This window comes from Crocuta crocuta, unplaced genomic scaffold, assembly GCF_008692635.1.
Source record: "Crocuta crocuta isolate KB4526 unplaced genomic scaffold, BGI_CrCroc_1.0 scaffold17, whole genome shotgun sequence".
NCBI lineage: Eukaryota > Metazoa > Chordata > Mammalia > Carnivora > Hyaenidae > Crocuta > Crocuta crocuta.
The window spans coordinates 4481377-4505326 of record NW_027532041.1 but is presented as its reverse complement, the minus strand read 5'-3'; the positions used below and the strand labels follow the sequence as shown (position 1 = coordinate 4505326).

The 23950-nt window shown below is 40.0% G+C and overlaps 1 protein-coding gene across 7 annotated transcripts in view; it reads right to left on the bottom strand.

Annotated features, from left to right (window-relative positions):
• Positions 1-23950, bottom strand: part of OSBPL6 (oxysterol binding protein like 6) — a 211224-nt gene that overhangs the window by 57509 nt on the left and 129765 nt on the right. For all 7 annotated transcript variants that reach the window (XM_077776286.1, XM_077776285.1, XM_077776288.1 and 4 more), the window contains 5 exons: positions 12440-12532; positions 5898-6020; positions 3328-3381; positions 2001-2114; positions 1717-1887 (listed from right to left, as the gene is read on the bottom strand). In XM_077776286.1, coding sequence (XP_077632412.1) covers positions 1717-1887; positions 2001-2114; positions 3328-3381; positions 5898-6020; positions 12440-12532 — 555 coding nt within the window. The remainder of the gene's footprint in view (positions 1-1716; positions 1888-2000; positions 2115-3327; positions 3382-5897; positions 6021-12439; positions 12533-23950) is intronic.

Sequence of the window (23950 nt, the reverse complement as noted above, 5' to 3'; positions counted from 1 at the left end):
AAGCATCTTAAAGGATTAAACAAAGGATTAAACGTTCATATTTTTAAAATATCCATCTGGGATATATTTCTTGTTTAGTTTGGACTAACCCTGGATTCATTCTATTCTGTGGTGAGAACGCAGGGGGCCAGAGAAACCTAAGGACTATCTTAATCATCTTGTGTTGGGTCACTCAGTAAGAGCCCTACTTCCTACCCTCTAATCTCCTTTTTCACTTCAGAACTGGATAGTATGAGAGTTAACCCAATACCTTGGTCCTAGGAGGAAGATGTTGGTTAAACAATCCTTGGCAAGGCTACCACCAGAATTAAATAAGTTTAAGAGCCTTGTGAAATATAATTAATGGGATTTAACAAAGATTACTTAAGTGATTCCCATTGAAATTGTACATAGTGAGGATGCCTGAATGGCTCATTCAGTTGAGCATCTGACTTCAGCTCAGGTCATGATCTCATGGTTTGTGAGTTTGAGCCAGTTTGCGCGCTGCCTCAGGCTCTCTGCTGTCAGCGCAGAGCCCACTTCAGATCCTGTCTCCCCCTCTCTCTTCCCCTCTCCTGCTCACACATGCTCTTATTCTCCCTCTCTCAAAAATAAATAGAAAACATTAAAAAATAGTAAATAGCGAATACAGCGGTATTTCATGTAATCTAATTTGAGTAATCTCGCAAATTCCATGAGGTTTTTCAGTGTTTTGCTGAGGACACTTGGATATATATTATATACATACCTAAATAAAACAGGGAAAAGCAGAATCTTCTCTGAAAAGTTCTTAAACCCAACTCTTTACGGCAGCCAGTTATTCATTCACAGATGTCTGTGTTCCCAATATCAGGTGCCAAGTGGGAAGTTGGAACACCCCTGGGCACGGCAGTGTGGCTATGGTTCAGAAAACTTAATCACTGAATCAAAGGCAGAAACAACAGTCTTCCTGCCTCTTGCCTTCACCTCGGTTTTTAACAGGCAACACCTCTAGCTTTTCAGCATCATAAAAAATGACCTCTTGATACAGGGCAAAGAACAACTTCAGCCCCCCTTAATCTGGTACTTAGCACAATGGAAAGGGCACTGATTTTGGAAACAAGAGAGAGGAAGACTCAGATTCTGGCTCAGCTGTTTAATGGTTATGTCATTTCTTTGAAAAAAGTGTTTACTGTCTCTGAGCTTAGTCTATATTAAAGATTAGAGATGAGTGTCAAATGCTTAACACAATGGCTTATCACTCAGATAGTCTACTATATATATTACGGTCACATTCTTTAGCCGACTTACCTTAACTTCATGGGTGAATTCAATGGTCTCTCTCTGGGTCATGTATACATATATTATACATACATATACATATACATATACATATACATACAGCTCAAGGTAGGGAAGCAAGTTTCATTTTCAAAACTGCGGCCTTCTTATTACCACCCAGGAAAATATCAACTCCCAGGGGCTGATTGGCCAAATGTTCACTTTACTTCCTAATATCCCTACAAAGCCATATAAAATTAGGATGTGGTCCATTCATAGAAAGGAAAAGTAACTATTAATTCTCTTGGTGATCCACATTTCTACCTAACCTAAAATCTGATGCCAATTGTCACTGGTGTCGTGAGGGTTAGTTTACAAAATAAATCTTCTCTTTTTGGTTTGTCAAATGATACTGTTATGTGCCCACACAATTTCCCAAGGAGTTTCCAGGCTGATTTTTATACAACAGAGTCATACCTTTCCATCCACAACAGAAACATTAGCAGCTGGTGAGGATTCAGCTGTGGAGGTTGAAGGAAATATGTGAAAACTAGCATCTCTTGGTGATCTGACAATTTCATTCTGCCGATACAATCGATGATGACGCAATTTGGAGACCCACGCATCAAACCAGTCCTGGGATTTCACCTAGAACGATGAACATGAGGAGCTGGTAATGGTGAAACCAATCTGTTTACCACTGACACAGGCAAGTGAATTTCCCTGATAGTGGCAGAAAAACTACTGAAAAGTGACTTTACCTTCAAATGGTAGATGTGCTCTTCTGTGTCAAGGTCTATTCTCCGAGCTTTCTTTTTAATTGACATGACCGAGAGTCCAACATCAATGCTTCCATGGACCTTCCCCTTTTGAATCTGAAGTCAGAAGACTAGTAAATAGGCTAGAAGGATATATGATTTGATATGTTTCTGTACTGAAGTGAGCTTAATGTAATCTTTAGCTTAGCTTTGGGAAATGGAATACCACCCCTCCTTTACACAGAGAAAAATGGTCAAGGTCCTTCATCTGAGGGCAGTTGAAGTTCCTGTGACTTCACACCAGTTTCAATAAGCAAGACTATTCATTTCTTCATCTTCTTCTTCTTTTTTTTTTTTTTTTAGTTTATTTCTTTTTAGTAATCTCTACATCCAGTGTAGGGCTTGGACTCATGACCCAAGGTCAAGAGTTGCATGCTCTTCCAACTGAGCCAGCCAGGCACCCAAGACTATTATTTCTTAGTTCTGTGGCATAATTTATAATGCTAATCTTCATAATTCTAGATTGCAAAGCTTATATCCCGAAAAAGATAGGCTTAGTGGTTCCTAAAATAACCATGGTCAATCTCTGACCCACAACCCAGAACATCCCCCAAGTAATCAACTAGAAGACAGCTGCTGAGGCAGAACCGGGCAGCTGGGACTGAGACCACAGAGCAGTCAGTGCTCACTCTGGCTGCCCTTGTCTGATCAAGGAAAGGCGGCTGATTCAGTGAAAGAGATGGGGACAAACTGAAATCTGAGTCCTCTGTTATTTTCCCTCCACCACGATAAGAAGGATGGCATTTTACAGTTTTACATGCAAACAACTACTTATATTAAAGATAAATACTCTGTAATAATTTTAGTGAGTTGAAATTCCCAAGATGAAAGGATGCATGAGACAGAAATGAAGTTCATAAGATAGGTTTTCAAAGGATATAGACAAGAACAAAGGTTGCTTTAAATCTCAAAAAAAGCACATGAAGCATTATTGAGAGATGCAGAAAAAAATAAAAGTCTATTTGGGTTTTCTCTCCACGACAGAAGGGGTGATTTTTACTAGTATATCACTTTTAGGTGTAACCTTCTGTTCTGAAAAACACACATCACAATTGTTAAATTAAATCTTCATGCTCCGGTTTGAGATTTTTATGCTAGCTTGAGCTTAAGCATGAAACACACCTTCCATGGGACATGGAAGTTTGGTAACTTATTAAATCTTACAGGCACAGAAAAGCACAAAGCTGGTAGCTATGCCACAAGGTGTACACAACTGTGGTGTTTACTCACTTTAAAACAATCTTTGAAACATGCCCCGTGAGCTACTTACATCAAGTGGTGCCTTGGAATACTTTAACATCCCATTATCCAGGACAAAAAACCGCTGCAAGAACCAAACAGTGGCCAGTTACCGTCTATATTTTGAATTCTATAAAACATTCACAAGTATGGGTCTAACATTGCTTGGCATTTAATAATCAATATGTTTGATCATTTTAACATATTTGAATTCAATATACCTGGCCACACTCAGTCACATTAAATGGTAAGGAAATCTGAGCTTGAATTCCACACTATTAGCTTACTAGGGTCCCTTTATGCACAACCTGATGGGGATGGAATCTTTCACCATGCTTTTCCTTGAAGGGAGTGGGCTTAGAGGATGGCATCTCGGGGCCCACAGCCAAGACTTCCTGAATGACTTCGGGTCACAGTGATTCTGTGAGGAGCTTCTTTCCAGGGAATTGTTCACTCTGGATATAAACTCCCCTGCACTTCCCTGGATACCACAGAAAATTCTTGAAAATGCTCAAGTCTGTTACAGGAGCCAGTGAATTAGGTCTGTGAGTAATAAGTTATCTGGAAAGTTTAAGGAGGAGCATTAGCAATATACTTGTATTGCCATGTAGCAAAATGCTTGCATTTCACTATTGGCGAAAGAGATTAAAAAATTTTCTGAATTACATTAAGGGTAAAAAAAGAGAGAGAGAGAGATTTTTGGCAATTTCTGTCTCCTGCAAGATGCTCTCGGGCCATCCCAAATGAATCTAGCCATTGTGGCTCCATAAACACTCAGGAAAACTGCTGATTCCCTTTCCATGGACAATTCCCAAGGGAATAAGCAGTTCTCAGGGCCCAATCAAACAATGGGTCCAGTGCCCTCTTAAGATCTCTAAAAGTGCAGGGAGTCTTTTTATTGCTGGAAAATTACTCTGCTGGGAAGGTTTTATGTGATTCAGGACCACTTGGCTGCTGAGGTGTCAGGTGGTCAAGCACAGAACTCAAAGAAGGCCATGAAAACACTTTTCAGACAGGTTCTGGGAGGCAACAAGCAAGCACCCGAAGAAAGCGTCACGACAGCTGAAAAACACTTGATTACTCAATCACCCATGACTTGGGCAATCAAATATGCTGATGCTTAAATAAATAATATCTGATGGTGCTAGAGACCAGGAGAAAAGGTAACCCCAGTTGAGAACCTCCTACTATTGGGGTAGAAAAATGCTCAAAGGTTTGGCTCAGAAAAAATGGCTGTTGAACCACTGAGATGTGGATCTGAGATATTAAATTAAAGTTAGTGATTCATGTAACATTGGTTTCTTTGACTTCTTTTCTCTACTTTTCCATTTCTACCTATCAAAGAATGTTAGCAGGCATAACCTTTTGTGTGATCATGGGGGAAGAGATTAGCAAGGCCACTGATTCGAGGAATTGCAAAGTGGTGAGGCCAGAATGAAAAGCAAAAGGTGATTCTAGGAAAGAGTATGGTCAGCTGGCCAAAATCCAAGGAAGAACAAGGGTGGAGAGAAATCTTGGTATTGGGATGATATTATGGGTTCAAGGGAGACTGAGAAGGCTTCTGACAGGAACATTAGTCAGAAGCCCCCTTCACTTGTTTTTATTTCACGTACAGAATCAGGAAAGCGGGGCATTTGCCGTCTGTTAATTTTTAAGTTTTTCCCTTAAACTGTAAAAAAATGTATTTCCAAAGGAATCTATAATCCATAACATCCTGTTTGGGGCCGCTTGGAGAGCCATCAGCCAGTCATTTGGGCCAATAGATCCATCTGCTCTGAGATGAAATCCATCAGCAGATAGGGCAAGTACATGAACCTGCTCTTCCAGTGATTTTAGAGAAGCTACCGGTGGTCTATCGAAGGGTCTATTGAAGATGGAGGATAATTTTCTCTTTCTTAGCATCACAGAGTTCTTGTTACTTGGGTAACCGCAATGGTGTAGTACAAAATATTTTCTCCATAATTAAAACAGGAAGATGGAAAAAGGATTTAGGATGGGGAGAGAGGAATAAACCGCATGCTTTTCAGGACAGTAAAGAGACTTCCAAGATCAGTGATTTTCCATCTTTAGTTTGCATTGGTAACAGTAATTCCAGGACTTTATTCCAAGGATGTAAATGGAAATTTGTGTATAAGGATGTTCATCAGAACATCATAATAGTAAAAAAAAATCAGATACATCCTACACGTCCGGCAACAGGGAATTGGTTCAATAATGGTGAGGTATATATTATAGATCCATCTAATGGAACAGAACATATGCATGCATTCAAAAACATCTTATTTTGGAGAATATTTAATAAGCATATATTCATATTATTCTTTTTCTATATCTATATTATTTTTAAATGAAAAAAGTAAAATGAACAACATGTACAAACTGGGTTTTAAATATAACATATGTTTTCCCTGCATACAGAGATTACTGACCTCAGACTTAAATGGGTATAATGGGTTGTAGCCCAAATGGTTAAACAAAAAAAGGCTTTGAAAATTAGTTTTACACATACAACCATTCTCTTCATTTCCCACCTAATGACACCAAATAAGATCATCTCTATTGACGAAGATGGTCTCAAGATGAATATGATGAAAATGGTACCTTGTGCCAGCCTTTTAAAGGCCATTTTCTTTTCTTCAGCATAAAGCCTTCATGTTTGTCTGGTCTCTGGACATTGGTTTGGCCTATTTTCAGCCCTTCTATAATTTCCCAGCTGTCAGCTTCCTGAGAGAAAAGAAGAAAAACAAATCACATGTTTCTCGGTGTTTGATGACATAGTCAAAGCGGACTCTTAAGTAGAAGCCGCTTTTGAAGCAACACTGGACACATCGGAAGTCTGAACCACATTCTGGAGCAAATTCTAACATCAGACACAGCGACGCACTTGTAAGTGAAGTTAAAATGAGTTTCCAGGTAGACCTGGATGTATGCGGGTCCATCAGAGATGGGTTGGGAGCTGGGGCTTGGAGCAGAATGGAGTTTTGATTGTATGTATTCAGAAGACTTAAAATGCATTTTTCCAGACAGTTCATCTCTGGGCACAAAGGCACTTTAACATTTTAAAGTGAGGCTGTTTTGATGACAAATGTTCAATTAGTGTGGAGACCTGGCCTCCTGTATAAAATGGAAAGGCTGCAGTGGTCTGAGTGGCCCATCACCTACCCAGCTAAAAGCACGGCTGCGGGCTGCACGGATTTCAGAGTGTACGTGAAATGCCCTGCTCGCCACAGGACACCCAGAAGTCCATGCTTTTGGAGACACATATCCTGAGAAACTCACGCTTGGGCGCCCATGGAAAGAGCACCAGACTTGAAAGCCAGAAGTGTGGGATTTTAAAGGCTACACTATCACCCTCCTCTGTTAAAAATAGGCCAAATCATGGTTTCCTCTTTCATAGGCATGTTTTGTTTTGACTATGAATATAAATTTTTTAATGAGTTGTCAACATTTAAAAGTCAGATTTCAGGTATAAAAAATCTGAGTTTTGAGTGTTTTGTTAAAGTTTATCAGATCTGGCAGCACTAGGCCTGCCCTGAGGGATGGCTCTCCAGACGTGTTCAGTTTGCCACAGTCCCTCCCCAGGCCCGCTTCAGTGTCAGATGCCTGGCCCTCAGCGACATCCTGGGTACGCAGCCCTGAAGTAACCGCTGACCTGGCAACCACTCCCATTTGAGATCTCAGGCATGTTGTCACAAAGTAAGCAGTAGAGGCAGGAGCAAACGTCAGGTCCCATGCACAACTGCTACGATACTGCGTCCAGTGCAGGGAAGCACAATCTCTCGGTGTAACCTGCTCTGCTGCCTCAGCTTCAGAGAGCTGGATGAGCCCACAGATCGGGGCAGGCATCTCTGCAGAATGCTCCCTCCCAACCGGACTCAGGAAACTGCCTTCCGAAGAGAAACAGTCTATCAGGAATCATCCTTCAATTACACAACAAAGGCTCAACAGGAACTGATGGGATCCACCTTGGGAGAGATGGACTTGCTGGCACAAGTATCTAGGTGGTGGCCGCCCGGAACCTGCTGAAGGACTGTGAGGCTCTGACAAGGCCCAGAGGCAAAGGTGTCATTATCGGTTACTGACGTTGGCCCTGGGGACAGGGAGGGAGGGGCTAGCATATGTATCATCCATTCCTCTTTTCCTTTTTCGCTCCTTCCATCTCAGAAGCTGCTTGCCCTATGGCCAAGTCAAATCTATGTTTAAGTCTAAGTAAGTAGAAATGGGGGGGTGTTTTTTCACAGTAAGTTATGTTTCTAGGAGGTGCAGCTGAACAATGCTTCATTCTAGCATTGCTAAGCCTAGGAGACACTCCTGGGTTATGAAAAGCCCTCTGAGCCTACATCATGCCTCTGTCCTCCCAAATCCAACTCTAAGTGTCCTCTACCCCACAAGGAAAACCAATCTGAGACCAGAGTCATTTATTTATCTACTTGGTCATCCCTGAGGGGTCCCCAGTGAATGAACTATTTACCTTACAGAAACAGAACTAGTGACACTCATTTAGCAACATTAAGAACCCTTTACAGTATGTGCTAGTGTCTCCTTAAAAAAAATCCTGCTTCGGATTTTGTGTCTCCTTCTCTCTCTCTTCCTCCTCTGCTTGCACTCTGTCTCTCTCAAAAATAAAGATTAAAAAAAAAAAGAGAGTTGGACGCTTAACTGACAGACCCACCCAGGTACTGCCAAGAAATAATATTCTATTTAAAGATAATACTGTCATGACCTGTGGTTGAGCTGGTCAAAACTGTTAATTAGATACAGTAACGTTTTTCTGACATATATATTTTAAAGTTTTTATTTAAATTCCAATTAGTTAACATATAGCATAACATTAGTTTCAGTAGGATGTTGTGATTCATCACTTACATACAACACCCAAATGCAATAATTTTTAAACAAATGTTTCCGATGAAGCAATTTCAGGCTGTATACCACAAAATTTGGACAATACCAGTACAGGTGGCATTATCATCTAGAGCACAAAGTGGGGTGCTCTGGTATTCCCATTTTAAAATACTGAACTACACCTCAACAAGTGAGCATTGCTTAGGAATAATGTTGTATCATCAGAGAAGATACTAGGTTCTACTCTCACCAAGAAAGTAGATTTAAAAATTTCATAACAATGATGGATTTCTACTGATTTCTTTTTAAAAGTTTGCTATAATCACATAATTAAAGAATAACTCTCTGTATATGTGTAAATACATTCATTAGAGCTTTCTCTGTTCTTAGAGAGCAGCTGTATTTAATGATATTTCTATTTTTAGTAGCCCTATGTATAGTATCTCTAGAATAACATTTTTATTTTTAACTAGATGTCATTTGAAGGCTGTTCATTTTTCATTTATTCTGTGTGTGTGTGTGTGTGTGTGTGTGTGGTATGTGTGGTATGTGGGTATATATACATGTATGATCTCTGTAGTGTATGTGTATACATATACAGTAAATAAAAAATAAAGTAATATATATATATATGATGAAGAAAACTGGATAACTTGTAAAAAAGGAAACATTTAATAATAAGTATAATGCTTTTTGGATTTTTTTCCTAATTAAACTCAGACCATAATACCGGCTTGTTCCTGTGGTGCTATGGCTATTGATTTCTAGCACAGTAGTGTTTTTCTTAGTTTAACTACAGAGGAGGGAAATAAAGGGATAAGACAGAAAAGGCAACAGGTTAAAATGTATTTCTTAAACATAAATGCAGTAGCTCTGAACAAATAACTCCATTTGCTTTGATCCAATATCACTAAACCCAAAGAAATTGAAAAGAATCCTACTACAGTTCTCATAGTTAAATAGGCTGTCCAGCTGACAAAGAGGCCAAAAGGTAAATCCAAACAACATTCTCCGTTTCAATTATAACTGCAGATGATAATGTTACAAATAAGGTGTGTAAGAAATGAAAACAGCCCATCTCTGTACTTAATACGACCCACCTCTATGCTGAGTAGACTAGGTCTATCTTAAGGAACTTAAAATTACTTCCTGAAAATTGAAGAATTTTTTGTAATTTCAAAGGATATTAATTTTCTGTTTAAAAGTCTCCAATTTTCATAGGTTTATTTATAAATAGAAACAGTCAAAAGCCCTAATGTGATCATATTGGGACTTGACTTGAGTCAGATACGCAAACAGTTTTGCTATTACAGAAATCTAAAATATACTTTTAATCTAATAATAACTAAAACCAGAAAGTAGCCTAATAACAGTCCTCATATGTTCATCTGAGACATTTTCTTTCTCAAGGGTATATTCCAGAGGCATGAGTGTGGGGCTGGGAGTAGGGTGGTACATCAATGTGCTTTAGGAGGTGAAAGCACCAAACTAAGGATTTCAACAAATCCCAAGTCAGGACAACGCGTACTTCAAACAATGTTCTTCTAGTGTCAACCAGGGCCCAGGAAGTCCATCTCTTCTCAAAGGGATGGTGAGATGCTCTGGTATCTGGAATGGATGGGACCCTCTGATTTCATGAGGCCCTGAGTGATGTGATATTAATACAAAACACACAACAACAACAGTGTAATTCTAGAGCAAGATCTGAGCGGGCAACAGCATGGAGGAGTAATGGGAAGTGGATACTGTTGGCGCCCTACCCAGATGCCTTTCAGAGCCCCGGGGACCAACGCGCCAGCTGTGGAAGTCCCCTCCTTCTACCGTGAACTGCCATTTACTGCAGCTGGGGCCGTTGTGCCTGGGCATGAATCCCCCTCCTCCATGGCTGGGGCATCTACACCTCACCATCTCCCTCCCTCAAGACTCAACTGCTGAAGGGCACAAAAATACCAACAGCTGAGGGAACAAAAATCCCTGCCTCAGAGTAAGAGCAACTCTGATACAATTCATGCTCCAGGGCTCACCGTGGGATGGGACTGAAGGTGGACTCTGGCCAAAACTCCTTCTTGCCAGCATCGCGCTGCCCTAACCTCTTCTCTTACCCTTTCTCCAGAGGGCGCTCCCACAATAACTCACAAACACCCTAAGGCCAGTCTCAGGTCATCCTTCTAGAGGACCTGATGTAAGAAAGGATGTAACATAAAGTAATAGGTGTGGGAAGTGCAGGGACAGGCTGGGGCGGAGGGGGCATTGGGGTAGGGAGGTGATGAACAGCATCTGCAGGATTCCTGGGGGCCCTGACTTAGAAGAGTAGGGGTTTCAGCTAGCGGCACTCCAGAAGGAACGGCCATGTGGCAGTGGAGGAGAGAAAGAGCATGGCCAGTGTAGGGAACTGTGTGCGGGTGGATGTAGCTGGAGTATAAAGTGAGATGCCACAGAGGCTAGAGATGTTGCTGGTGGGAGATGAAGGACCAAAGCAAGTCTTGTGTGCATTTGCTTCTTATTCTTCTTATTTTACTTACTAGATCACCAGTTTATTATAAAAGGATATAACTCAGGAAGAGCCAGGTGGAAGGGACACAGAGGGCAAGGACAGGGAAAGGGTGCAGAACTTCCATGCCCTCCGCAGGTATGCCAATCCTCCAGTGCCTCCCTGTGTTCACCGACCAGGAAGTTCCTCCTTATTTGTGATTTTCATCCTAGTGATTCTCCTTGCCGTTTGTGTGTGTCATTCTCTTTTCACTTTGTACCTCTCACCATCCTGGTCTCTGTCACACACCTCTCAGCTCTCTGACTGTGGACAACTAGCTTACTTAGGTGCCAAGTCCCAGTTTCCTCATTAGTAAAATGAGAAGAATGTCAGTAGTCACTTCATCGAGTAGGCTGATTGTGTGAGAGACTATATGTACTGATCCAATGACTGAGACAAAGTAGATGCCCAATCAAAGGTAGTTGCTTTTCCCATGGCCCCAGTATTTATTTATTCTCTCTCTCTGTTGGCTGCCTGTAAAAGAGAGCTGATATTTTCAAAGAGATTACTAGTTGTATTTACCAAGTAGCTATTCAAATAGAAATCAGGTTACTTTCTATTTCCCTCTAAATTATTTTTTAAGTTTAGTAACCCCCTTTCCTTAGTTTAGCAGTCTACTCTGTCCAATAACACAAACTTCATAGCCTGTAATATCTCCTAAATATGAAGAGCACAAGCACATATATTCCATACCACTTGGGTAGGGAAGTGTTCTTTCCTTAAAGGATTCTGTTTAATATAGGAAAAGCAAAGTGGAAGAATCAGGTCAACATATTTCAAAGTCATTTTGGGGAAATAAAGTGCTATTTTTCTATTTGAACTCAAAATCCCAATGCAGTCTATTTGCTGAGCTTCTCCACACGACAGACAGCCCACTGAAGATTGTAGGGAGTGGAGCAAGGGGTGGGGGTGAGCAGGACGGCCTCTCCTCATCTTTTCTTTACGATTTTTGCATTTCAGGCATAAATGAATTTAGATGTTTCCCTAGTCCAAGAAAGACAAGACTGAAGCGGGAGAATGCTGGCTTCCATTAAACGGAAGAGGTCTTAATAATGTGTAGTGTTCTGTTCAGAGCTCACTGCAAGGCAGGCCAGATGTAAGGGGGAGGCTGGAACCCTCACGTCCAACAGCCCCTCCGGGTAGGTACTATTTTACTTGCAGGTGGCCTAGAACTGAAATGGTCTAAATCTGACTCCCTGCTCTGCTACTTTTTCTACTTGCTGCTAGCTTTTTCAGACTTTGAGCAAGTTACTAATTCTTGGTTTCCATATTTGTAAATGTAATAAATACCTCCACTGCATGGAACTGTTTGCAAGGGTTATGGGATGATATATTTAAGCATCTGGCACAGTGCCTGGTGCCCAGTGCAGGGGCCATCATGGTAATAGTTGTTACTGCTGGTGGTGGTGGTGTTATTTTTTTGTTTTTTTTGTTGGACCCAGTGATTTTTTCCTCCCTATTGGCTTGGCGTAGAAATATTTGTTTATGTCTCCAACGGGGGAATGATAATACTTTCCGTTCCTTTAAAATCAAGAGTATTTTGGATCTTTGTAACCTTGCAAGTCCTAGCAAAATACACCTTCATGGATTCCTTCCTTCCACAGGGCAGAGAAACCTTACATACTGGAGGCAGAAAGATGTGTTAGCACAGCGCTACATCAGGTATCACAGATACCTCAGGGGAGTCAGGTGTAAGACCTGTTTACAATTCAGCTGGCCCAGAGCAGGCATCAAGCTGTCTGAGAAGGCACCACATTCCGCCACTGACCTTGGAGAGGGGGACCGGCTCCGGTTCTAGCAACTGCCGACTTACAGAGGGCTCGGTGCTGGAGGAAGCAGTCCTCTCCAGGACGTGGATACTCTGAAAATAAATGGAAATACAGCCCAGGGTGAGGCAGCCCATTTTTCATGTGGATGGACATGGGAGTGAGATCACACAGATCACAGTAAACACAGTGAGCCATGGTAACGATGGCAAGTTCCTGAGGAGACCAAAAGCAGCAGCAACAGTCAGAAAAACGTCAGCACAGGATTTTGTTTTCCCCTCTTACAGATATGCCACACAATGGCTGGTTTGTCTTAGAGAAAAAGTCAGAGATTGCAGAAATTTAAAAAACCATAGGACATGCCTCAACATATTTATTACTTTACAAGAATGGACATCCACCACGTAGACAATCAGCCTTACATAAAAATATTTGCTTACCTCTCCGAGGGCAACAGACAAAAGGGAAGGTCTACATCAAAAATCCCAGAGCCTTAATACACTTAATCTCTAGAGTTTCTTACAATCCTTATGAAATAATTATAACTGTAATATCTTACAATAATTCTTAAATGCACAGAGAAGAAAATGATTCATCAAATACAATAAACAGTAGATGTGTGTTATAGACTATAAAAAGCACTCACAGATCAGTCACTTTCCAATAGAAAAATAGCAAAGTACATGAACAGGCAACTCATGCAGGGCATTTGAAAAGATGTTCAACCTCAACCTCGGAAGTATTCAGATATGAAAACCAAAATAATGATTTTTAAAAAAATCATTAGATTCAAGAATAGATCAGATGGGAGAAAGGGGGTATAAATCAGGTATGATCTTTCTAAAGAGGAGCCATTTTATTAAAAACTCTTTGGAAAAAGAAGAACATGCCTCATTGACTTAGCAATCCCACAGCTAAATCTTTACCCTAAAGGAATTGGATCTGGCATAAAAAGATATAAGGACAGATAGTTTACTAGAGCATTATTTTATTATAGTAAAAAATATCTAACACATATGAGACTAGTACAGACTTCTGAGGCAACTCCATGCAGTGATTCAAAATGACAATGTGGATCTATATCTACTGATATGGAAAAAATACTCCTGATGTTCTATCAACTGAAAAATCAGGCTATCAAGAGTAAGTAGAATATGATGATGCTATACATATAATCAAAACATGGTTGGGGAGCCTGATTGGCTCAGTTGGTTAAGCGTCTGACTTCGGCTCAGGCCATGATCTCACAGTTTGTGGGTTCGAGCCCCACGTCGGGCTCTGTGCTGACAGCTCAGAGCCTGGAGCCTGTTTCAGATTCTGGATCTCCCTCTCTCTCTGACCGTCCTCCCCTGCTCACGCTGTCTCTATCTCTCTCTCAAAAATAGATAAAACATTTAAAAAAATTAAAAAAAAAGAAAAGAAAAAAAAACCCATGGTCCGTTAATGTTAACAGCAGCTACATAAAAGTGATAGGATTATAGGTGATTTCAATTTTTTCTTATGTTTTAATGCAATAAGTAGATATCACTTGTGTATTTGGGAAAAAGTATTTTCTATGGGGGAATAAACCTGAAAGACATCAAAGAAATGACTCACTGGAGTTAATATTTATGTGTAGGCTGAAAATAAAAAGTAACTTTTTTACTCTAGTTAGAACATTTCATTGTTTCAATAGATGAGGTCAGTATTTCATTTACTTATGGAGGCCTCTGTTTGGGATATCTCACTGGAAAATTATTAGATTAATATTTGCTTTTTCAAGAAGAAAATTACACTCCAACTTGAGCCAAGTTATTGTATTTTCTTGGTAAGTTTTCAAGCTTTTGGTTATTCTATTACCTTGAGAACAAAGTGTCTGATTACAGATTTTTGAAATCCTCCCCAAATGCATTTTTAAAATCATTTAGTAGAGAATAATTAGGGCACCTGGGTGGCTCAGTCAGTTAAGCATCCGACTTCGGCTCAGGTCATCATCTCACAGTTCATAAGTTCGAGCCCCACCTGGTGCTCTGTGCAGACAGCTCAGAGTATGGAGCCTGCTTCAGATTCTGTGTCTCCTTCTCTCTCTGCCCCTCCCCCACCCATGGTCTGTCTCTCAAAAATAAATGTTTAAAAAATTTAAAAAAGAATAATTACAGTGAAAAGTTTATGAACTGTTCCCCATTTCTCCAATTTTGAGGAAATAGAAGAAATAAGAACAGAGATTTTGGGACCAAATATAAAGTTGGGCAGCAAGAATTCCTAAATCTGACAGCTATAGTCTCCAAGGACAATCTAAGCATTAGCTGGGACTCTGTTCTTCCCATTTCTGGATTTATCTGAAGGAGCAGAGAAAAATGATAAGCGTAGCTCAGTATCCATATTTGTGCCAGTGCCTTTTGTGAGACAGTCAAAAGCAAAGGCATCTTACGGAGTGAAAAACTGGTGAAGTGTGTTCAGATCTTAGATAAAAAGGGCGCAAATGACCCAGGACTTGAATTATTGATATTTTGGATAGGATCTTATTCAAAACATATCAGCTAAATTTAAATTTTAGATGTATTCTGAGATCATTTAATTAGAAACTAAACTGAGAATTGTGTTGTTGTTGAAACAGGATATTAAGGGGTACTTGGGTGACTCAGTTGGTTGAGTGTCTGACTCTTGATTTCAGCTCAGGTCATGCTCTCAGGGTTGTGGCATTGAGCCCTGTATTGTGCTCAGCACTGAGCATGGAGATTGGTTGGGATTCTCTCGCTCCCTGCCCTTCCCCGTCCCACCCAGCCCCCCCCCCAAAACAAAACAAAACTCAAGAATGTTATTACCTTCTTCTGGGAGGTAACTGTCCCCCGCCCCCAGAAGAAGGCAATAATATTCTTGAGGTTTTTCATTTTCTTTTTTATGTTTTAAAACAACAAAACTAATATACGCTCAAAAGATTCAAACACAACACAGAAATACAGAAAAGGTCAAACTTCCCGCTCCTTTGCTCCTCATCACTCTACCTGCTAGCTTCTAGAGCAGTGATTCTCAAAAGGTAGTCTATGAACAGGGGAGTCCCCAAGGCTCTTTCAGGGTGTCTGAGAGGTGAAAACTCCTTTTATAATACTTCCAAGAAGTTACTTGCCTTTTTTAAGTCTCATTTCCTCATTAACGTACAATGGAGTTTTTCAGAGAATATATAACATGTGATATTATAACATACTAAACAGAAGCCGACTGAGATGCTAGTTGTTTCTACTGTCAAACATCAAAAAAATGTTTTGCAAAAATGTAAAACATTATAATTATTCTCACTGAAATTTATTTTGGTAATATTGTTTTTAAAATAAAAAATGTTATTTTTATTTACTTTGAAATAAAAAATGGGGAGTCTTTTATTTTTAAATATATTAAGAAATATTAAATTTTTTATCCACTTTAAATCTAATATAGTAAATATAGACAGACATAATCCACATATACACAAACTCTTTGAGGTCTTCATTAATTTTAAAGAGGGTAAAGGGTTCCTGATGTCAAAAGTTTGAGAACTGCTATTCTAGGAAACCTACTATAAGGTTTTGTGGTTATTGAAATGGAGAATTCTGACTTGCACCTAAGTTATTCTTTTTCTCATAAGGCTTTTTTTTAGGAAAATAATTTAAAAAAAACTAACACATTTCAAAATTTACTTAAAACTACTTGATCCACCTTAAGCTAAATTACGTAAATCTACTCATTAATAATCCCAAACTATCTGGACACATTACATAAACTGGTAAGAGGAAAACAAATTGTGTTTCATGTGCTCTTCAAATATATCTGAGAAAACCTTCTCTAATTGTAAATTCTATGAAGATAAAAAACTGTGAAAGCAGTTTTTAACTGCATGAGTTGATTGTTCTAAAAAACAGCCATGAGCATTAAAGATATATAGGTGTCAATGAACTGTGTCTGCCAGTGAAATGTACCTGTCATTCATTCATCCATCCATTGGTTCAAGTAATCACCAAATAACCTATTGATTATCGGGCCCCTATACTGTGCTAGGAGCAGATGACAGGGTGGCGGAGAACTAAATAAACAAGAGAATTGCTCCTGATGATTATATTCTAGAAAGAGTTCTTATACCAAAGACCAAAGAAGGCTGAACAAATTTTTATAAACCTGTGCCTTAACCCTGTTCCATGTGGCTACTGCTTTTACTTACTTCAAATTGTCCAGTAAAACATCCTTGGCTTGAGCTTCTGTTTAAGGGCCCTCCTCTACCCTCATCGTTGAAGGCTGCTGGACAATAGAACATGTATACATTGCCTCCCCCACCCCACCCCTGTCAAATAAACATGGTAAGGAATCCAAAACTTGGAAAGAAACTTGACCTTAGTAACTAAGTAGGCAGGAAATAAGGGATGAGCTCAGGGATTTAGCCAGGGGAAGGAAACTAAATCCTCTAATTTCCAAACCAAGCCACAGACCTAAAGAAGATCAATTTAGGATATTTAAAATATGATCAAAATGAGTTTTGTCTGTAGAGACACCGATCTGTCCGATTATTTATTACTGTCCAATGATAAAAAATTAATCCACTACCTTAGGAATTGCCTTCATGGTGTTTAAAGCCAAGAGCATATCGTGAGGTTATGTAATCACACACATAACGAGTCATTATTTGTAGTGAAATACCTAAGTACTAGAATGCTGCATTTTCAGTATCGGCAGATGAAAAGAAGACAGTTTTCAAATGTAACCATACTCAGTGTTGGACTCTAGTTAGATCTTCATCTTGGTATCCCACCTCCTCTACTGCCAGCCCACCTTTAGCACAAGATCTTGCAAATTGCAGCCGGTCAGAAATTTCTGGAATTTTTCAGTGCACTCTGATTAATTTGTAGAGAACAGTCCCTGAGTGATCATTGACACATGATTAGGCATAAAACTGCCTTCAGGCTTCACCTTGGATTATAAAAAATCACAGCTCCAATAGGATAGACCTTTTGAAAACATTTAAGAACTTCACTTTTAAAACTGAAACACCAGTGGATTGAAAGCTACAGCTGGTCAAGTTTAACGTGGCAACATCTTCAGTAACCAAAATAAATATATTTCATTCGGGTTCCTTTAAGATCATAATCTGTGCTACACTTTCATGTACTTTTCTTCACAAGTTGGTTATTTTCACGTTCTTTCATGGTAGTGTGGAAACATATGCCAAATACTGTCAACGTGTTATACATGTTATACAAGGAACTTGAATAAAAGGTTACATAAACCTGTTAATTATTCTTTTAAAGTCGAGTTTCCTTTCAAATACTAAAATCACAACTTAATTTTCAGGTCAGTGATTTGGTTTTCTTAAAGAGTAGTTTTAAGTTCACAGCAAAATTAATAGTCCAGAGATTTCCCATATACCTCTGGCCCATATACTACCTACGCATAGTCTCCCCTAGAATCAGTATCCCCCAACAGAGTGGTACATTTGTGACAATGATGAACCTAGCCTGGTTAGAGGTCAGTTTTCTAAGAAGCTTACTAGCACACGCAGAGAAGGTGGAAGTACTACTTGGCTGCCCTTGCTCCCCCTGCTCAGAGAGAACTGATGCGTATTTTGCTTAAAGGCAGGAGGCCAGGACACACATGTCACAACAGCTCTTTAATTTGGCAAAAGTTCATTTAGTGCAACTCCCGTGAAGGGGAACATGACTCTCAACATGAGAGTGTCCAAGATCTGCTGAATGGGTCTCCTGGTTTGTTGGGTCTGCCGTTGACTTTTGTTTCATTTCAAAGACATATAGGAACTGCTGTAACTATTTCAGGTTGTGGCCACACATTTTTGTATAGATTCACTTTTCATACAACTTAGAAGAGTAAAAAGGAGAACTGGCCAACTGCTCCCTAAATGTTAGCTCTGATGAAATTTTCCAATGATCCTATCAAGGCTATTTTTATATTCATCAACTATACAAATATTTTCAAAGAAAAAAATATCTAAAACAATTTCTAAATTTCTAAAGGATTTTCTTCTTCAAGCTTTTGGTTGCTGGACATGTATCTCTTTTAATGACACTGAATTCTAACACAGCAACACTATTTCAGTGATGCTCATAACCTTCATGTGACAGTGCAGATGGCAGCGATGGTGGAGGCAGTTAATATTTGGTGTTCGCTGTATCCCTGTCTCTAGGTTTTACATGGATTATTTCATTCCATTTCCACAAAAAGCTTTTGATTAATGACTGACATTTATTTGATGGCCGATTGAACAGAGAGAGGCACAGAGGGGTTAAATTACTTACAGAGTCAGTAAGTGTTGGAGCTGGAATGTGAATGGAGATTTTACTCTGCGTCCGAGCTTTTAAGTACTGCCTTCTACTGAAATTAAAGCTAATGTTAAATGGCAAAAACGATAGCAATTTCAAGCAGTGTATTCCCTCAAGACTAACTGAACACATCAAAAGCCATCCTCTATCACAGCCTTTTGTGGAAGCAGAGAGGCAGAAATGAGTAAAACAGAACAGGATTGCAGCACTCTTAAATATGGGGGAGACTTAGGTGTTTCCAAGTCAAAAACTAAGAGCAAGTCAGCTAGCTTTTCCTTCAGGGATGCAGTGTCCGATGCAGAGGAAAGAATGTAAGTTTTGCAGTCACACAGACAAGCATACCAACACTCATGCTGCTATTTACCATAAGACTTGGGCAAATCATGAAACTCTCTCAGCCTCAGTGTCCTCTATCTATAAAATGAGGATGGTAACTAGATATCTACCTTAGAAGACACTGCAAGTCAAAGAGCTGGCACCCAGTGTATGCAGGGCCTGGAACACCATGGGCATTTAATAAATGGTAGCTAACATCTCAGTAGCAAATGCTATAGGAATAAATGTTTAGGAATCCTGTGCGATTTTATTGCCATAGAAAGATGTGTCCAAACACCCTGCTAGGTATGATATCTGAAAATAAAGAATCCAGGGACACCTGCGTGGCTCAGCTGGTTAAGCATCCACCTTTTGATTTTGGCTCAGGTCATGATCTCACGGTTCATGAGATCAAACCCTGTGTCAGGCTCTGTGCTGACAGTGCAGATCCTACTTGGGATTCTCTCTCTCCCTCCCTGCCCCTCCCCTGCTTCCTCTCTTTCTCTCTCAAAATAAATATATTTTTAAAAATGAAAATGAAGAATCCATACCTGACATGATCATCATGTTACCTTGTCAACCTAGTAACTGAAGTCAGCACTACTTTGTGGACAGAGCATCAGAACTTACTGAGGAAGCTGACTAAGTGAGTGGAGACAGATGCCCTAAATACCTAGAGCAGCCGATGGCAATGCCAACCCTGCACCCCCTGAATGGCAATGCTGACCCTGCAACCCCGAATGGTGATGCCAACCCTGCACCCTCCAGAATGGTGATGCCTACCCTGTACCCTCCTGAGTAGTGACGGCCATCCTGCACCTCCTGAGTGGCGATACCCACTCTGCACCCTCCTGAATGGTGATGCCCACCCTGCACCTCCTGAATGGCGATGCCCATCCTGCACCCTCCTGAGTAGCGATGCCCATCCTGCACCCTCCTGAATAATGGTGTTGACCCTGTACCCCCCCAAATGGCAATGCCCACCCTGCACCCTCCTGGAGATGCCCACCTTGCACCCCCTGAATGGCGATGCCCACCCTGCACCCTCTGAATGGTGATGCCCACCCTTTGCCCCCCGAATGGCAGAGAAGAGGCATATGGACTTGTCTGCTGTCTTCTTAATAATTCCCTTCATGGAAATATTATTGGAATAGCATAAAATATTAAAATCACAAAAGCCAGAAGGCCATGATTGAATAAGTAGTAATCCTACTATTTTCTTCATAGTAACAATTGTGTTACCCTCACTGAAAGATGGCAGAATTGCATTAATAATAAATCTTCACATAAGCACCACTGAAATGAATGAAAGAAAATTTTAGAAATAGTGGCTGGAAAAATTGCACACAGCTCACCTGGGAAAGCCTGAAGGGAGCAGTAGCAGTCACCGCAGTCTGTATAGAAACATGAAACTTCCTAAGAACCCACAGCTTTGGCCCCACATTGAACTGGCCTATTGTCGGAAACACTGCATTGTAAGAAATACCATCAGGACCCATCAAGTGGTCCATTGATAGCCGAGAGCATTTCAGCAATCTTGATGGTGAAGTGGCAAAAGGCATGTGAATAAATAGCTTTTTAATTCCCATGATTGCCTTCAAGTAGCACTAGAACCAGAACTTACTGGCGGGATTGCTCCTTACCTGTACTCTAACACTCACAGACACGTTAATAAGATCACCAAAAACCCCAGCCACTATGATCATTCTTCATTGCAGCAATTATAAACAAATGGGGAACAATGGGGACAAGTACTAGGTCACTTCAAGAGCAAAGGCTCGGGGCGCCTGGGTGGCTTAGTCGGTTAAGCGTCAGACTTTCGCTTAGGTCATGATCTCACGGTTCGTGGGTTCGAGCCCCGCGTCGGGCTCTGTGCTGACTGCCAGCTCAGAGCCTGGAGCCTGTTTCAGTCTGTGACTCCCTCTCTCTCTGACCCTCCCCTGCTCACGCTGTCTCTCTCTCTCCTAGAAATAAATAAAACATTAAAAAAAAAGTTAAGAGCAAAGGCTCTGGAACATGCAGAGTTAATATAAAAGGCAGGAGAGCAGTTATGTGTAACTGGAAAAGAACACTAAAGTCAAGGTAATTTGTAATTTTCTACCAGGCTACCTAAATGGCCCAGAATAGACAAAGGTTTTTAGTAGGACAATCACTCACATGATTTTGTTACCAATAAAAGTAAAAAAAAAAAAAAAAAATCCTATATGTACCTGCTTAACATTTACATATGTATATTTAAGACAGAGTTGATTTGTTGCGATCACCCTTGTGAACTCAGAGCAGATACACCTATGATTTGCCTATAGGTACCATGAATCTTTGCTGAATGAAAGAACAAATTAAATGGGCATGAGATAAATACAAGTTGCTAATAGGAGAAAAGGTGGTCCAGCTCCTGCCTCAGCACCTCAATGATGGTTTTAAAAATTTGCTCCAAGTTTCCCACGTAGCACATCCTACATATCCACTTATTTGTAAATCTTACGGAGTTAGGGCTTACAATTTTATTATTAAAATGGCTGACGCTTATATTTACTCTACTCAAAATACTGTTTAAAGCTACATATATACACACATTAACTCACAAAATATGACTCACAAAATATGACATACATTTTTTACTACAGAAGCAATAAACATTCATTGCAGAAATGTGGAGGGGGGAACAGAAAAGAAAAAAGAAATTAAAGCTACCACACCAGCAATAAACTCTTTCAATATCTTGGTATATTTGCTTTCGGCTTTTTCTCAATGCGTATATACACCCAATTCTTAATAGCCAGTTTTCTTCAATTAACAATGTAACATTTTCCTACAGCAATGAAATATTCTTCAAAAACATTTTCAGCAGCTGTGAAATATTCCACTAAATGACTAAGAGATAGGTTATGCATTTTGAAGTTTATTTATTTATTTTGAGAGAGAAAAGGACAGCGTGAATGGGGGAAGGGAAGAGAGAGAATCCCAACCAGACTTCACGCTGCCAGTGCAGAGCCCACAGTGGGGCTCGGATCTCTGAACAGTGAGATCATGACCTGAGCCGGAACCAAGAACCAGACACTCCGTCAACTGAGCCACCAAGATAGGTTTAAATAACTTCTTGTTGAACATAAGGCAGCTGTTAATATTTTAATAGTATAAAAATACTTTGATAAAGATTTTTGTACAAAAATCTTTACATGTGTCTTTGGTGCTTCCTTGGAAAACATTTCTTAGAAGCTGAGTAACCATGTCCTATGGGATGACCTTTGAAAAGACTGTAGGTATGCATTACAAAATTCCCCTCCAGAAAAGCAGAATCAGTTAACATGCTTAGCAGTAGTGCATGAGAATGCCCATTTCCCTCAAACGTAATGAACATTAGCTATTATCTCTATTGCAAAATCACCTCTTAATTATGATTTGAAGGCAAAAAGTCTGGTACTTTAAAGCATACAACATGCATGGGGCTTTCTTTTACCTTTGTGACAGTATTTTACTTAGAGGCTAGCCACTTTTAGTGGCTACTGGGCAAAGGGATGGTAAAATTTTCTATTTGTCAAAACTGAAAATCAAATAAAGCAGTTGTGTAGAATTTATGATCCTTTGAGGTGATGTTGTTATAGTCCTTCAAAAATACCTATAAATGTATTTTGTAGGAGCAATGCTTTCCAAATCTGGGTGAGTAACAGTGTCCTGGGGAAGCTTCTATAAATTACAGATTCCCAGGCCCCCTCAGTGACCTATGAATGAGACCCTCTGGGGTTCACTAACTGATTATACTGTGGCTCTTTCTATTTGGTGTTATGCCTAAGAACTGAACAGGCAGCGTTAATCTTGGGTATGACAGACAAATCTGCTGCTATAAAAATGCTATCCTAAACCAGCCAGCTCAAGTAATAAGAGATAACTTCTTCAGTGAGACACTGAAAAAGCAGGGATAGAAAAATCAAAGGATTCTGCAAATATACCAGGGAAAGCAGTGGCTAGATTCTCAAGTAATGCTGAGTTCTGAATTACTCGTGGATAATGAGCATCTGAATGACAGGTGGCAAATTTCTTTCCAGTGGTCTCAATTTCCATTGACGTGGACTGAGCATACACTGTAAATAAACATTAAGCAGCGCTGACAGTGATCTACAAAGGGTGGGCACAGCAAGAAAACTATGGGGCTGCTCATTTCATTTCATGGAAAAGACTAATCACAGTTTTCAATGAACAAATGCTCAAAACTTCTCATTCCAAAGGCAATCGGTGTAGCGCAAATAATGAAAATTCAGGAAAGCACAAAGAGCATGATTCACCTTTGAGAGCAGTAGGTCATGACAAAAACTATTAATATACTGGTCTAAGTATCATTTGGTCTATTGCTTCCTTAGCCAATGAGGGTGTAAAAAATTCACTGTTGCCACTGAGGGAAAAAGTGAGGAGGCAAATATAACTCAAAATAACTGACACATGCTGCCTCACAAAGTTTGCTTAGAAGTGAACAGAAGGCCCTTCTCCTGGACATTTGGCTTGTCAAACCTTGCAACAGAGCAAATAGTGGTGTGGCCAAGAACTTTAGGAGCTCCAGAATCAGGCTCCCAGGGAGCAGACCCTGTATTAGGCTGCACATCAGCTGTGGGGAAGATATTTCACCACTTCATGCCACAGTTTAGGTCTCTGAAAAAGGTGATGACTGTCCCAGCCTTCCACAGTGAGGGCGCATGAAATACTAGCTGTTGCTGGTGTTTTATTTGTTTATTCACAAACTTTGTCTAATATTTGGACTTTCCATAACACCCAATTTATAAAATGCATCTAAATCACAGAAGTTGCTCATCGTGTGTTTTTGTAAGAAATTATTTTCTTTTTCCCCATTGACATTGGTCTTAAGTCTTAAGAGTTAGGCTCTATGGAATGAATAGAATCTCAAAAAGGCTAAATTGGAAACACCTC